The sequence below is a fragment of the Salvelinus fontinalis genome, unplaced genomic scaffold (genome assembly GCF_029448725.1).
Source record: "Salvelinus fontinalis isolate EN_2023a unplaced genomic scaffold, ASM2944872v1 scaffold_1377, whole genome shotgun sequence".
In the NCBI taxonomy this organism is placed as follows: domain Eukaryota; kingdom Metazoa; phylum Chordata; class Actinopteri; order Salmoniformes; family Salmonidae; genus Salvelinus; species Salvelinus fontinalis.
Genome location: NW_026601586.1, coordinates 13,436 through 29,737, shown reverse-complemented (window position 1 = coordinate 29,737; position 16,302 = coordinate 13,436). Strand labels below are relative to the sequence as shown.

The window sequence follows — 16,302 nt, the reverse complement described above, 5'->3', positions numbered from 1 at the left end:
CCAATCATCATCATTATCATTATTCCAGCATGATCTCTTCACAGGTTGATTTTCAGAATGGTTTGTTTCAATACCTGTGTATTTGCATGTACAATGACTGGTTGAGTAATCTTATGCTACACAAACAAAGATAACATACATTTTTCAAAACTAATCCAATCTGTTACTAGTTGGACTTATTTCACACATTACTGTTATGGCTGTTCCAGTTTATATGATTTAGGTAGTCTCAATAATCAATCTTTGTCACGCCCTGGCCTTAGTTATCTTTATTTTCTTTATTATTTTAGTTAGGTCAGGGTGTGACATGGGAGATGTTTGGGTGCTTTTGTCTAGTTTAGGGTGTGTGTATTGTTTAGGGGGTTTTGTAGAGTTTATGGGGTTGTGTTCAGTGTAGGTGTTTAGGTAAGTCTATGGTTGCCTGGATTGGTTCTCAATTAGAGACAGCTGTCTATCGTTGTCTCTGATTGAGAGCCATATTTAGGCAGCCATAGGCATTAGGTAGGTTGTGGGTAATTGTCTATGTGTAGTGTTTAGTGTCAGCACGATTTGTTTGTATAGCTTCACGGTTGTTTTGTTCGTTTGTAAAAGTGTTTGTTTCGTCTTCATTAAAGAAGATGTATTTATGTCCTCCTCTCTTCCACCTATGGACGATCGTGACAATTTTCTCTACCCCAACAGTCATTCTGAATGCATGTTGCATGTGACTTAAATGTTAAATAGTTGGATATCCTAACTTTGACTGGATTCCAATAGAAATGACACATCCCTTTGCAAGCCGGCATAATTTGACTAAACCAGGAGTTTCAGACCAGTGTGTTAGGGTGTAACTAGGCCCTCAGCGGCTTTATGATATATGTAATGTGTTGTCATAATGAGTTTAATTTTAAAGATAACATATTCACATAGACATTCACTTGGTGAAGGCTACAGTACTGAAAACCATTCAATACAACAATCATGCCTCTGTTGCTAACAAATACAGTCGTGAGTGGTAATTACAATTCATTCTAAATGCAAAGCACTCAACGTATGCAAAAAGGTAGAAACATGTTTTATTCTGTGAATGGAATATTTTGGGGAATTAATTGAATTCCATCTGGTTATTGGGACAGACATGAATGCCATTTTGGACATGCGGACAAATCAAATAAGACCATCTACAGTCCACATGTAACAAAGACTCTCCATCATATACTCTCTGATTACAACCTCATCGATGCCTGGCCAGCACATAATCCTGATGCAAAAGAGTACACTTTCTATTCACAGGCATAAATGAACTTCACTAATCAATGTCATACTATTATCTACAACTATTTTCTTTAATCTAGAAACTAGAAATTCGACATATGAGCTTGTCTGATCACAACACCTATAACTGCCTATGACACATTTCAGAATCTAATTGTAACTAGGCCCTCAAAGAACAGCATAAGGCCTGATGATACACTATATATATGATAATTAAAAAAGGGAGAAGAGTACAATCATCAAATTGTAAGCAAATTGTGTAGATCGTGATGAAATGAAACAGTAACATCTAGGCCTATCTACAGAATGTACACGTGTAAGATGCAGAGGATGCAGAGGGTTGTATATCTATGCAAGGCCCAGCCTATGACCACATCCTGTTCAGCTCACAGTACTTTCTGGTAGGGACAAGGGGGGCCTTCTGGGCGTCCAAATGCGATCTTGTCATACAGAGTCTGCGGCTACATGTGACAGACAGTCAAGAAGAAACTGTTTCAGCATCAAGAAAGGTATAGACTATTCTCAAAGTAGACTACATAGTCTTCCATTCAATCACAGACATTTTAACATTATGACCATTTATATCTTACCTTGTTCAATCTTGGGATAACCAGATCATTGACAGTTTCATAGATGGATATTGGGTTTACCTGACTGTTTGATATTGTCTGGAATCAAAATACAGCCCATTACAATTCAGTACATACAGCTTCACACACTCAGATACATAATAACGGCAATGCATACTTACATCTCTACTTCTTGTGTTGATCATAATATCAGCATATATTGTGTTGTCAGTTAGATCTTCTGTGTTTTATAAGAACAAAATATCAACCAATCAGATACATTTCATACAGGATATCAACAAACATACCCAGGAATAAATGAGGGGTCTCACTCTTTTTCTAATTTCTAGCAAATCCCCCCCTCCAAAATCCTATCAGCTGAAGAATACTTCTAGAACTAACAGAAATGTAAATTTAAATATAGTGGAGGCCCCTAAGCTGTACATACCTGTGTTACTTCGGCCCCTGCAGTAGCACACTGCCACAGCTACAGTGAGGATCAGCACCACAGCACCTCCCACTGATACTCCGATGTAGATGGCATACGACGCCAGTCCTGTCACATATTCTACAACACACATGATTAGACTATACAATATGATAAAGACTAAATGGCTCTATATCATATACATCCAATGTAATCAAATGCATTACATATTATATTTGACAACATAAGCGTATAAGCACACTGAAAAGTTTATGGAAGGGATTATTACGATATCTAGGTACCTGGGGTGGTTGTGTCACCACTACACTTTACTGTCTCAAAGGCAGCTTTCCAACTGACTAGGTTGGAGGCGTTGCACTTTACACTGATGTTTCTCTCTGCTGGTGAGAGAGAGAAGTGAATCTGCTGGGTGTCCCCGTAGATCTCATTGTCTCTCTCCCAGGTGTAAGTAATGTTGTGGTAGCAGGACACGTTGCACACCAGCCGTACCGTACAGGAGTGGTTGGCCAATAGCTTGATGTCTGTCTGGATCGCCACCTTGGATATAGGTTCTGACCAACCAGGAGAGAGATAGAGATTCATAATTAGTCTTCTAAATGAATCCTACCATAGCCATACAACCAGAAGAAAGATCATGGAGGATTAAACTTGAAAATGTGATTGAAATGTAACAAAGCATGGTGAGTAAGGTCAGTGTAAAACCCCAAATTCAGTGTTAGTGTAAAGACCATCAGCTGTGGTCATGTATAAAAATAAGAATGATATTTAAAATAGGATGCAAAAAGATGAAAACAGCCTACCGTGGACCTTCAGAGTGATGGTCTTACTGTCAATCTGACCTTTGTCCCCATCACCTGTAAGTAGAAAATCCCCTGAGTCTTGCAGTGTCAGTTCTCTGACTGTTAAACTGAAGTTTTTGGTGTTCATCTTTAGTCTCCCCTCAAACTGGGATCCAGGTGAATATACAACTTCTGAGTTGAATTCTGCAATCTCCTTTCCCATATACTTCCACACCAAGGATTTCAAATGTCCATTCTCTTTGCCTGCCAGCAGCTCCACGGAGTCCCCCACTCTCTTGTTGATGATCAGAGGAACATCTACACCTGAAACACACAAATAAATACGTTATAAAGGTGAAATAAAAAATACTAAATTCTGACATCAGTCAATGGTTGCACACTATATTACAATGATCTTATTACTGTATAATTATTAATGTAAGTACGATGTAGCAAGTGATGTAATTACTCATTGTTACACTCTAATACTTGTTACAGTGTGACTGTAATACTTGTGTGCCTACATTAATAATTACACAATAATACACTACAATGCAAAGTCCTACCTAATCAATAATAGATAATAATGGATTGGATTTATAATTTCCAGGTTTCATTTATGCTGTACGTGGAACTTAGCATATTTTCACTTTATATCTTTATGTATCTGAGTGTGTGGGTCCTATTTCACTTCATTAAAGTCCACTCCTCCCCCACATTCAGTAGAACAGGATGAGATGACAGGAAAAGAGAAGTGGGGGTGGATCTGATAACCCCTCCTCAGCTCACAAGTACAAATACCACTGTGTTTACTGTGTAATTATTCACCAGAAATACATCATATACTGCATGGGCAACATTATAATTGCATATCAGTCTGAAGTAATGTTTTATAAACCCTTATAAAAAAAATGTCAGTCATGAATTAAGACTAAATACAGTTACAGTTCATTGAAGAATTTAAGACATAACTGCAGTTATCCTAGTCTGGCAATGTATCATATTATGTAATAGAAACAATAATTTGATACAGTCCCATATGACCTTAAATGTAATGAATGACAGCCTTTAGGCACAGGGTCATAAGATCTAAACCAGGCCAGAACTTGTCCGTGTAGACCAATTTGGGTTTCCTGCAGAATCAATACATCATGTTATGTTCCTGAATATAGGTATTATGTAGGTGTTGTCAAACAGTAATAAAGCAAATGGTTCGAGATATCCAACCAATCACTGATGACAAGGCATTCTTACAGTCAACACACACCATGTAAAAACCAACAAGGAAGTTAGAGAAAGCTGATGGTTTTCCTTACTTTATCATGCAAGCAAGCACATGCAATAGATCCTGTTTGGGGATGATTCTACCCTCTTGGTTTCACATTAGAATAAGGAGACCGTTGAAAAGACCCTAAGCAGCCAACTGACTAAAGTCAGTAAGTGGTTATCCATTTAGGCAAGACAGAATGTATCCTGTTTGGTTCCAAACACAAAGTGAACAACTCTCCAACTTCTCGGTCAAGTTTAATGACGTAGCGGTGAAGGAAAAATGCTCTGTTACATTCATTGGGATGTGAACTGGGACCAACACATGACATGCAAACTTGTGGCTCTGGAGGCCATTGGGAATGTTCACTCCAGGACCAAGTTCCTGGCAAAGGTAGCCAAGTTCCTGGATAGAGAGACAATGAGGACCCTGGCAACATCTCTGATACAGGGCCACTATGACTATGCTTGTATCTCATGATTCAGTGGCATAACAAAACATCTGAAGGACAAACTTCAATCGGCCCAAAACAAACTAAAGTGCCAGTTTCCAGTTGATCTGGTGGTGGTGCAGATTAAACTGTTGTTGGTTTTTAAAGAGATACATGACCTTTCCCCCAGTTACCTGTCTGGTTATTTTAATTTCAGTGTTGCCAATATGAGACCGCTGCTCTATAGGAGCATGGCTGGAAAAAGCTCTTTCCTTAACACTGGTGCAGAGGAATGGAATGGTGTACCAAACCATATAACATCTGTCAATACACTAGGGAGTTTAAATAACTTCCGGCGCCGACAGATATGGCCGCCTCGCTTCGCGTTCCTAGGAAACTATGCAGTATTTTGTTTTTTTATGTGTTATTTCTTACATTGGTACCCCAGGTAATCTTAGGTTTCATTACATACAGTCGGGAGGAACTACTGAATATAAGAGCAACGTCAACTTACCATCATTACAACCATGAATATGACTCTCTTGAAACGGATCCTGTGTTTTGCCTTCCACCCAGTACAATGGATCTGATCCCAGCCGGCGACCCTAAACAACGACGCCGTAAAAGGGGCAAACGAAGCGGTCTTCTGGTCAGGCTTCGGAGACGGGCACATCGCGCTCCACTCCCTAGCATACTACTCGCCAATGTCCAGTCTCTTGACAACAAGGTTGATGAAATCCGAGCAAGGGTAACATTCCAGAGAGACATCAGAGACTGTAACGTTCTTTGCTTCACGGAAACATGGCTCACTCGAGAGACGCTAACGGAGTCGGTGCAGCCAGCTGGTTTCTTCACGCATCGCGCCGACAGAAACAAACATCTTTCTGGTAAGAAGAGGGGCGGGGGTGTATGCCTTATGATTAACGAGACGTGGTGTGATCATAACAACATGCAGGAACTCTAGTCATTCTGTTCACCTGATTTAGAATTCCTCACAATCAAATGTCGACCGCATTATCTACCAAGGGAATTCTTTTCGATTATAATCACAGCCGTATATATTACCTCCCAAGCAGACACATCGATGGCCCTGAACAAACTTTATCTGACTCTATGTAAACTGGAAACCACACACCCTGAGGCTGCATTCATCGTAGCTGGGGATTTTAACAAGGCTAATCTGAAAACAAAACTCCCTAAATTCTATCAGGATATCGATTGCGCAACCAGGGCTGGTAAAACCTTGGATCATTGTTATACTAACTTCCGCGACGCATATAAGGCCCTCCCCCGCCCTCCTTTCGGAAAAGCTGACCACGACTCCATTTTAATGCTTCCAGCCTACAAACAGAAACTAAAACAGCAAGCTCCCGCACTCAGGTCTGTTCAACGCTGGTCCGACCAATCTGATTCCATGCTTCAAGACTGCTTCGATCACGTGGATTGGGATATGTTTCGCATTGCGTCCAACAACAACAACATTGACGAATACGCTGATTCGGTGAGCGAGTTCATTAGAAAGTGCATTGACGATGTCGTACCCACAACAACGATTAAAACATTCCAAAACCAGAAACCGTGGATTGATGGCAGCATTCGCGTGAAACTGAAAGAGCGAACCACTGCTTTTAACCAGGGCAAGGTGACCGGAAATATGACCGAATACAAACAGTGTAGCTATTCCCTCCGCAAGGCAATCAAACAAGCTAAGTGCCAGTATAGAGACAAAGTAGAGTCGCAATTCAACAGCTCAGACACAAGAGGTATGTGGCAGGGTCTACAGTCAATCACGGATTACAAAAAGAAAACCAGCCCTGTCGCGGACCAGGATGTCTTGCTCCCAGACAGACTAAGTAACGTTTTTGCTCACTTTGAGGACAATACAGTGCCCCTGACACGGCCCGCTACCAAAACCTGCGGGCTCTCCTTCACTGCAGCCGAGGTGAGTAAAACATTTAAACGTGTTAACCCTCGCAAGGCTGCAGGCCCAGACGGCATTCCCAGCCACGTCCTCAGAGCATGCGCAGACCAGCTGGCTGGTGTGTTTAAGGACATATTCAATCAATACTTATCCCAGTCTGCTGTTCCAACATGCTTCAAGAGGGCCACCATTGTTCCTGTTCCCAAGAAAGCTAAGGTAACTGAGCTAAACGACTACCGCCCCGTAGCAGTCACTTCCGTCATCATGAAGTGCTTTGAGAGACTAGTCAAGGACCATATTACCTCCACCCTACCTGACACCCTAGACCCATTCAAATTTGCTTACCGACCCAATAGGTCCACAGATGACGCAATCGCAACCACACTGCACACTGCCCTAACCCATCTGGACAAGAGGAATACCTATGTGAGAATGCTGTTCATCGACTACAGCTCAGCATTTAACACCATGGTACCCTCCAAACTCGTCATCAAGCTCGAGACCCTGGGTCTCGACCCCGCCCTGTGCAACTGGGTCCTAGACTTCCTGACGGGCCGCCCTCAGGTGGTGAGGGTAGGTAACAACATCTTCACCCCGCTGATCCTCAACACTGGGGCCCCACAAGGGTGCGTTCTGAGCCGTCTCCTGTACTCCCTGTTCACCCACGACTGTGTGGCCATGCACGCCTCCAACTCAATCATCAAGTTTGCGGACAACACTACAGTGGTAGGCTTGATTACCAACAACAATGAGACAGCCTACAGGGAGGAGGTGAGGGCCCTCGGAGTGTGGTGTCAGGAAAATAACCTCACACTCAACGTCAACAAAACAAAGGAGATGATTGTGGACTTCAGGAAACAGCAGAGGGAGCACCCCCCTATCCACATTGACGGGACAGTAGTGGAGAAGGTGGAAAGTTTTAAGTTCCTCGGTGTACACATCACGGACAAACTGAATTGGTCCACCCACACAGACAGCGTTGTGAAGAAGGCGCAGCAGCGCCTCTTCAACCTCAGGAGGCTGAAGAAATTCGGCTTGTCACCAAAAGCACTCACAAACTTCTACAGATGCACAATCGAGAGCATCCTGTCGGGCTGTATCACCACCTGGTACGGCAACTGCTCCGCCCACAACCGTAAGGCTCTCCAGAGGGTAGTGAGGTCTGCACAACGCATCACCGGGGGCAAACTACCTGCCCTCCAGGACACCTACACCACCCAATGTCACAGGAAGGCCATAAAGATCATCAAGGACAATAACCACCCGAGCCACTGCCTGTTCACCCGGCTATCATCCAGAAGGCGAGGTCAGTACAGGTGCATCAAAGCAGGGACCGAGAGACTGAAAAACAGCTTCTATCTCAAGGCCATCAGACTGTTAAACAGCCACCACTAACATTTAGTGGCCGCTGCCAACATACTGACTCAACTCCAGCCACTTTAATAATGGGAATTGATGGAAATTATGTAAAAATATATCACTAGCCACTTTAAACAATGCCACTTAATATAATGTTTACATACCCTACATTACTCATCTCATATGTATATTTATATACTGTACTCTATATCATCTACTGCATCTTGCCATCTTTATGTAATACATGTATCACTAGCCACTTAAAACTATGCCACTTTATGTTTATATACCCTACATTACTCATCTCATATGTATATACTGTACTCTATACCATCTACTGCATCTTGCCTATGCCGTTCTGTACCATCACTCATTCATATATCTTTATGTACATATTCTTTATCCCTTTACACTTGTGCGTATAAGGTAGTAGTTGTGGAATTGTTAGGTTAGATTACTTGTTGGTTATTACTGCATTGTCGGAACTAGAAGCACAAGCATTTCGCTACACTCGCATTAACATCTGCTAACCATGTGTATGTGACAAATACAATTTGATTTGATTTGATTTGATATATACCTTTAAGACATCGTTTATGTGCAAAATGCTTCAAAACTGTGCAAGTATAGTTGTTTCAATGAACGTTAATTGGTCATCTATTTGATTCCTTTTACGGGTTCCTCTCTATTCATGAGATGTATTTGAGATGTATTTTGTTTTCATGTTATCTTGTGTACACTGTATTTTTGTTTTCTTGTATATCCAAGAGGACCACATGGGGATCCGTTTTTTAACTTGTTTGTGTCATCCGCGTTGATGGTTCTACTGTGTTTAAAATGTTGAAATTAATAAGAATAGTTACAGAACTTACCATAGTGGAGGTTGGAGAGTAGGAGAAGTAGTATTCCCTGTTTGGAGAAGCAGGAGATGGGATCACCAGACATCTCTTAAAGGCGTTGGCTGTTTCCTCTGGCTGTATGTCCTTATCTATCACTGTCACTGGTAGCTAGCAGTTGACTATCCAAAACACACAGAGAAGCTAGAGCAGAGAGGAGAAAGAGCCGAGACTTCCTTTTGATGAGGGCTGCTGTTCTATAAAATAATTCCTGTATGTTAGCTGAAAAATAAGTCACATTCTACCTCTTCACTCAGCTTGAGAGTTAGAAGATGAGGCGTGGGTGTGTTTGGGGACTGTCACTGTGTTGATCAGTCTGATGGTGGTGGTTTTGGAGCATGTGTTTCGTAGCTGCTGCTGGTTGTGTGGTTAATGGTCATGGTGTTTCACAGATACCGGTAGCTTTGTTACTTTATGAGCAGACCATTCAATGTTGCAGAGAAAGAGGAAGGAGCTAGATAGAGGGCTCGGGAGAAGAGAGAGAAAGACAGAGAGCGAGATTGAGACAGAGACAGAGAAAGAGAAAGAAAGACAGAGAGAGAGAGAGGGGGGAGAGGGGGGTGGGTTAGAGAGAGCGAGTGAGAGAGAGAGAGGGGGGGTTAGAGAGAGAGAGCAAAAATGTCATAACAGTGTCTCTGCAGTTTCATCTTGGCTTCATATACCTGCAGAAGTGTTTGCATGACTTCTTCTGCATACTCATAGGTCAGTGTGACTGAGGGACATGTAACACCTGCCAACTTTTTGGGAAGGTAGTGGGTCCCAGGTTACTGATAGAGGCCGCCTTTCTACGTTTCATATAACAGCTTGTGGTGATGTCACTTCCTGAGACTGTTTCTTAGGTGCAGTGACAATGACCTGGCTGCCGGCTGTCTGTCTGACCACTTAGACATTAACACATAGACACAGAAACCCCCTAACTGGAACAGTGACCTTCCGGACCATGCAGGGACACTGAAAATATCAGTCAGAGTCATACACCACTAATGTCATTAATCGTTAAGACCTGTCTGTAGGATGAGGAGGCAATATGGGAGAACTGGTAGTCATTCGTACGTAGGTTACTAGCTCCTCAGAACTACTGCAGAGTATATGACATCATTATAATTGAGAAGAACTGTTCTTTTCAGGAACACTCTTCCCCCAAAAGTCATTCTGAAAAACTCAACGGGTCTTCAGCTGATGGGGTACGGCTTTTGAACTTTGCTCATGGGGCATTTATGTTCTATTTCTCAGGATTCAATGGGTAGATATAATTAAGTCCAAAAATGTATGTAGAAATAGCAGATTGCCCTTTAACTCACACATTGTGGAGAGCGAGATCATTACTAGGCTGAAAGGAGGTTTGACCAAATGAGGTTGTATGGAAAAGTTGATGATGATGACAATATCTATTTACTGTAAGAAAGCACTCATACCATCTGGTGGATACATTTATTTTAATTAAAAAGCACAATGCAAACATACTGTAAAAGTACAGGCCATTAGAAGAAAACATGAATAATACTTTTTTGTGAAATTCATATACAAATATGTTATTCTATCATCTGAATAAATCAACAATAAAACTCAATTCACAATACAAAGCAGATACAATTGCTGTAGCTGCAGATGAGATGCATCATTTGCACCATATAGTTAAAAAAAAGCTTTTACAGTGAAACACAATTAAAACATGCTTAAATACAATAAAATAAGTAAATAAAATAAGTAAGAACGCCTTAATGTACAAGCTGTTATTGCGTGTGTGTTTGTGCATGTGTGTGTTTGCTTGTGTGTGTTGAGCGTACAAAATCCATGTTCCGGGTTCCTCCTCCTCCTCTGATGGTGTGTCCTTCCATCCCTCCATCCTTCCATCCCTCCATCCCTCCATCCCTCAGGTACCTGCAACATGTCACCACACAAAGTTGTTCAGGACATGCAGTCAAATAAACTCTTAAGAATTAAACAGAGACATACTTTAAATAAATACATTATACTTTGATATGAGAGCATTAGTTCCATATTAGTATCATATTAATTATCAATCACATATGGCTATTAGTCTTACCTGGGGCTGTGACTGGCTTCAATTGAGAATAGACTGAATCTGCCTCAGGTGGGGTTGATGTTTCTGTAAGGAGTGAGGATAAAACACCAGAATAATATAACAGTTATGTAAAGAATATCATACAGTTAGTCAATATGGGGTCAGAGGTGTGAGGTTATGATAGGGGGAATATGGAAGGAGGGATGTGCAGTCTTACTTTTCTTCTTCTTGGCTTTGGCCTTCAATTTAAGGTCAACCTCAGCATAGGTCACATCAACAGGTCCAGTTGCTGCTGAAAATTGACATTTCCAGTCAGCAAATTAAGGAAGTAGCTTATTGAATATTTTGCATCTTTTTTGAAACTCCCAAATCGCACATTTAGATTTTACTGACTGCCAACCTGTAGAATGAGTCTCACCTGTGGTCTTCCCTGTCTTGACTTCAGAATAGACTGGATTTTCTTTTGGATCAGCTGTCATTTCTGAGGAGGTGAAGAGAATTTGTATGTTTTTATCAAATTTGATGAGTAAAAAACACTGCTGCATTTTGTGTGACAGTTGAGAGTTACTTTTCTTTTTCTTGTCCAACTTTTTGAGTTGAATCTTGGCGTACATCACCTCACTTGGTCCAGCAGTAGCAGCACCAGCATCTGAAATATACAGGTAATACACTAATATCTCTACTTACTGTTAGTATGCTAGTCATATTAAACACATGAAGAATAACAGCAACAACAACTCTATACTGTATTCATGCTAAATTTAACATACAGGTAGCCTGGTGTTTAGTAACCAAAAGGTTGCTGGGCCAGTAACCAAAAGGTTGCTGGATCGAATCCCCGAGCTGACAAGGGAAAAATCTGTCGTTCTGCAACTGAGCAAGGCAGTTAACCCACTGTTCCCCAGCCGCCGAAGACGTGGATGTCAATTAAGGCAGCCCCCCCCCCCCCCGCACCTCTCTGATTCAGAGGGTTTGGGTTAAATGCAGAAGACACATTTCATTTGAAGGTATTCAGTTGTACAACTGACTAGGTATCCCCCTTTCCCTTTCCCAGTACCATTGTCATTACTGTCTGAGGGCGTGATTTTATCATAGATGTTAGCGCCACCTGTTGGTCAAAGTAGAGAGAGTTAGATTAATAGGTTGGTTTTCCCTCAGCTTGCCTAGGGACATAGAGTACGGTAACATCTATATAAAGTGAATGGTGAAAAGTCAGTATGTGAAGTTACAGAGAGGAGAGTGACAGTGGTCTGGGCTGAGAGACTGACCATGCTGCAGACGTGTATACCCAGCATCAGGAGCCTGGCCCTGGGTAGATCCTTGGTCCTGTTGGGGGTCCAGGTTGGTCCTCTGGGGCTGGGGGGGCCTACAGGGAGAGAGATACTCATGAAACACACAGATTCTATTTTACTGTATGAAAAGTTGAAAGACAGGTGTACCCACCAGAATATTCTGTTGCAACAGGAACCTGTAATGAGAAATGCATAATATTATATTGTATCAATTCGTTACTGTTTAAAACTTTTGTAATTAGAAATTTTTCTCCTAAACATGAACCAAAAAGATAAATATGAATTGATAAAAGTTTCACCTCCGGCATTTTTATATCGACACAGCAGTACCAGGAGAATGGCCAGTAGAACACCAGCAACAACCAGGCCCACAACCCCTCCTACTAGGACTGATGTAGAGGGTCCAGGAGCTACGCCTTTGAGAGAGAACAGCAAATCACTATCAGGTTCTGAGGTAGTTGTAGAAAATAAATATAGTAGTGGACAAAGTGAATATATATTTGACATCTGACTTGAGATCAGATGACCAGCCTGAGCTTGCAGCTCCAAACCTACAGTATGCTTTTTTAACACTACAAATGACTGATGACCACAGATATTATGAAAAGGTCATGTGATTGTAATAGTTTTTTCACCTCTCACTGTCACCCAGCTCTCTGGTGATTCTCCTTCATTAGATTTACACTTGTAGGAGCCTTCATCTGACTTGGAAACTACAGGGATGGTCATCTCTCCTGTGGTCTCATTCCTGATGAGAACTCCATCTTTGTAGAAATCAACCTTGGGGTTCGGGTTTGTTTCCTGATATCTATTTTTACAGCTGAGAGTCACAGACTCTCCCTCAGTTATGGGATAGGGAGGGCTCTCCAGGATCAGAGGGCCAACTGTATAACATAATATATAAATAATACTGTAAATCTGAAGTAATCACCAACATGAGTTTGTATTTTATGAGATGCAACCATTCAGTTACAGAATTGAACATCATTATCATACATTGTAATGTAAAACACGTTAGTGACTGTTGTACAACAGACGTACCAGCCACTGTAATGTTGACAGCATTACTGTACTCTCCTGATCCAGACTCACACCAGTACACTCCACTGTCCTTTTTACGTGTCGATCTGATGGTACATGTGGACCCTGCTCTTGATCCCCAGTTAGAGACAAACCCTGACTCCACTGCTTTCTCTCTGTATCTCTTCAGTCTCCATCCAGTAGAGTTCCTCTTCTCCTCACAGCTTAGTGAGAGAGACGTTGATGTAAAGTGTTGAGTTCTGTTGGGTCTTATTTTGAGAGACACTGATGGTTGCGGATCTGAAACAAAGAGTGACAGAGTCAAACATATACAGTGGTTATATATACACATGAGGGTGACTTAAATGTGATTAAATGCAGTTTCAATGCAGTTAGTTACCTCCTGACCAGAGAAACTGAGGTTCACTGTAGAGTGTGTAATAGACTGGGTCTCCTCTCCCAGCTCTACACACATATCCTCCTGTGTGACTAGGACCAGCAGGGATCAGAGTGTAGGAGTCTTCACTAGTCACATTGCCAGATAGAGGCTCTACAGAGTAGGACCTGTCTGACAGGGACAGTAACCCAGCTGTATAGGGAACAGTTCGGTACCAGAAGAACCTCCAGCCTGTAGATGACTCTTTAACCCAACAGCTCAGAGTAACTGAGTCTCCAGGGTTCAGCCACTGAGGAGAGACACTCAGGACAGCTTGGGGTTTATCTGTTATGAAGGAAATGACAAATGAAATGTTCAGTCTTTATAGTGTTTACCCATTTTGTTATTATGGTATTGTACCTCACCCCAAAATCTAACTATAGTTTTGTTACATCATTGAAACCACTGTCTGCTATTTGACCTCATATCTTCTGTCTTTCTCTTGCAACCCCATAAAAACAGACTTACCTAACACGGTCAATTGTATAGCATTACTTGTCTGGGAGTGTTTTAACCCATTTGTTTTCTGAAGACCTTCACAGGTACATAGACCATTCTTTGCAGGACTGATTCTGTACTCAGGCTCTGTTTTGGTGTAGACTGACGTCCCACTGTTATAAAAAGCATACTCAATCTCTTCTTCCCCCTGTATGTCACATCTGAGAGTGACAGTCTCCCCACTGAATATCTGGGACCAGTTGGGTTGGAGGGTCAGAACAGCCACAGGTCTCTCTGCACAGACACATCACAGAAAATAAACATTATCACACACCTTAGAATGTAAAATAATGTTGATCAGCATTCATCACAACATGACCATATCATAAGTTGTCATTTCTGAACATACAGTATGCACTCTGAACTGTCTGATTTACCAAGATCTATCAGAATACTGACATTACAGTGATGTCTACACACACACACACACACACACACACACACACACACACACACACACACACACACACACACACACACACACACACACACACACACACACACACACACACACACACACACACACACACACACGTTTACTCACCTTTCACAGTGATAGTGACAGGATCACTGATGATTGATGATATGGATCTGGACTGGATCTCTCCCTGACACCAGTAGAGACCCTGGTCAGACTCAGCAGCTCTACTGATGGTGAAGGTGACTCCTGTTGTTGTGTGTCTGCCAGGCAAGGTCACTACTTTCTTAGTGTTGTCTTTGTACCATGTATACCTCCAGCCACTGTCAGACCCCACTGAACACGTCAGAGTTACTGTCTCTCCATTGTATGCAGGGTTTGGTGTTATGGTCAGGTAAGCTTTGGGCAGGGCTGTGAGAATAGAGCATTATTTAAAGATCTGGATACAAGCTTGGCAACATCCAAAGATTTAGCTGTTGTTGGAACGTTTTCTTACTATAAAAGTCCATTATTGGGGTATGTTGACTTGATTAGGTTTGAATTAAAAGTATACATCTGTTTTTGTTTAAAAAAAATACTTTCACTGTACAGAATAATATGAAGATCTTATCCTTCTCAACATTTAAGTAAGTGATGGTTATGTCATTAAACTCACAAGCAACAACGATGGTGAGAGATGAGCTGAGATATGTCCTCTCGGGCTGTCCATTCCTTGTCCCCTCACACTGGTACTGACCAGCCTGGTCAGGGAGAGAGATGGTGGTGGTCTTACTGGTCGGAATGGGAAGATGTTGGTTGTCTCTGTGCCAGAGGTACGTCCAGTCTCTGTAGTCTATGTCACACTGCAGAGTGACTGTCTCTCCAGAATAGAGGGGACCCCGTGGAGAGGCTTTCACTGAGGCCGTGGGCAGAGCTGTGGAAACACAGTTATACATGAAGACAAATGCAGTCAGAGCACAAGTCTCTCCAACGTATGATCTTACTTCTGTAGGTAGTACTGTAACTATGCATTTTTCCATTCATACTGACACACAGACCACATCTACATGATTGACTCAATATAAATAGTGTCCATTTGTTTGATTAAAAAAACACATAAAGTAACTCACCTTTCACAGTGATAGTGACAGGATCACTGATGATTGATGATATGGATCTGGACTGGATCTCTCCCTGACACCAGTAGAGACTCTGGTCAGACTCAGCAGCTCTACTGATGGTGAATGTGGCTCCTGTTGTAGTGTGTCTGCTAGACAAGGTCACTACTTTCTTAGTGTTGTCTTTGTACCATGTATACATCCAACCACTGTCAGATCCCACTGAACAAGTCAGAGTTACTGTTTCTCCATTGTATACAGGGTTTGGATTTACAGTCAGTGTAGTTTCAGGAAGAGCTAAGAAAACAGAGAGCAGAATATCAAAACATCTGGATTCATGCTTGGTCATTTTAAATAATTTTGCCTTTGCATTTAAGTTTTGATTAAAGTTTATTTTAAATAGCAGTATGTTGACTCTATTCAGTTAGAATTTAGTGTACACAGTATATCTGTATTTAGATTAACCCTCATTGGCTCAAAATGTAACGCTCGTCTTCGGGTGAAAGAGAGGAGGACCAAGGCGCAGCGTGGTAAGTGTTCATGATGATGAATTTTTATGCTAATCCAACAAACAGAACACTGCAAAACAACA

General features: G+C 41.8%; 3 protein-coding genes and 1 long non-coding RNA gene across 4 annotated transcripts; all 4 read right to left on the bottom strand.

Moving 5' to 3' along the window:
* Positions 1–917: 917 nt before the first annotated feature.
* Positions 918–9,433, bottom strand: LOC129849186 (natural killer cell receptor 2B4-like). Its single transcript, XM_055916141.1, has 7 exons — positions 8,900–9,433; positions 3,072–3,374; positions 2,553–2,822; positions 2,272–2,391; positions 2,006–2,064; positions 1,845–1,922; positions 918–1,715 (listed from the first exon to the last, which is right to left on the bottom strand). Exons 1-7 carry the CDS (start codon positions 8,970–8,972, stop codon positions 1,641–1,643), a joined length of 978 nt encoding a protein of 325 aa, XP_055772116.1. The 5' UTR covers positions 8,973–9,433; the 3' UTR covers positions 918–1,640.
* A 1,934-nt stretch (positions 9,434–11,367) lies between these two features.
* On the bottom strand, positions 11,368–12,643 carry LOC129849185 (uncharacterized). Its single transcript, XR_008758626.1, has 5 exons — positions 12,541–12,643; positions 12,393–12,417; positions 12,007–12,315; positions 11,518–11,598; positions 11,368–11,430 (listed from the first exon to the last, which is right to left on the bottom strand). It is a non-coding gene; the product is annotated as an uncharacterized LOC129849185 (long non-coding RNA).
* Positions 12,644–12,850: 207 nt separating this feature from the next.
* Positions 12,851–14,036, bottom strand: LOC129849184 (low affinity immunoglobulin gamma Fc region receptor III-A-like). The gene is made up of 3 exons (XM_055916140.1): positions 14,033–14,036; positions 13,283–13,561; positions 12,851–13,125 (listed from the first exon to the last, which is right to left on the bottom strand). Exons 1-3 carry the CDS (start codon positions 14,034–14,036, stop codon positions 12,851–12,853), a joined length of 558 nt encoding a protein of 185 aa, XP_055772115.1.
* Positions 14,037–14,109: 73 nt separating this feature from the next.
* LOC129849182 (leukocyte immunoglobulin-like receptor subfamily A member 6) lies at positions 14,110–15,912 on the bottom strand. The gene is made up of 4 exons (XM_055916139.1): positions 15,723–15,912; positions 15,338–15,526; positions 14,740–15,024; positions 14,110–14,429 (listed from the first exon to the last, which is right to left on the bottom strand). Exons 1-4 carry the CDS (start codon positions 15,910–15,912, stop codon positions 14,110–14,112), a joined length of 984 nt encoding a protein of 327 aa, XP_055772114.1.
* Positions 15,913–16,302: the final 390 nt, after the last annotated feature.

Bases quoted from the DNA above. Each gene is read 5' to 3' on its own strand.
- LOC129849186 (XM_055916141.1), bottom strand. From the start codon at position 8,972: ATGTCTGGTGATCCCATCTCCTGCTTCTCCAAACAGGGAATACTACTT. The intron at 2,392-2,552 runs GTACCTAGATAT...TGTGTGTTGTAG, and splicing joins TGGTGACACAACCACCCCAG to AATATGTGACAGGACTGGCG. The intron at 2,065-2,271 runs GTATGTACAGCT...TATAAAACACAG, and splicing joins CAGGGGCCGAAGTAACACAG to AAGATCTAACTGACAACACA.
- LOC129849184 (XM_055916140.1), bottom strand. The intron at 13,126-13,282 runs GTACGTCTGTTG...TATGTTATACAG, and splicing joins TGTCAACATTACAGTGGCTG to TTGGCCCTCTGATCCTGGAG.
- LOC129849182 (XM_055916139.1), bottom strand. From the start codon at position 15,912: ATGTATACATGGTACAAAGACAACACTAAGAAAGTAGTGACCTTGTCT. The intron at 15,527-15,722 runs GTGAGTTACTTT...GTGTTTCCACAG, and splicing joins TGTCACTATCACTGTGAAAG to CTCTGCCCACGGCCTCAGTG. The intron at 15,025-15,337 runs GTGAGGGGACAA...CTATTCTCACAG, and splicing joins CCAGGCTGGTCAGTACCAGT to CCCTGCCCAAAGCTTACCTG.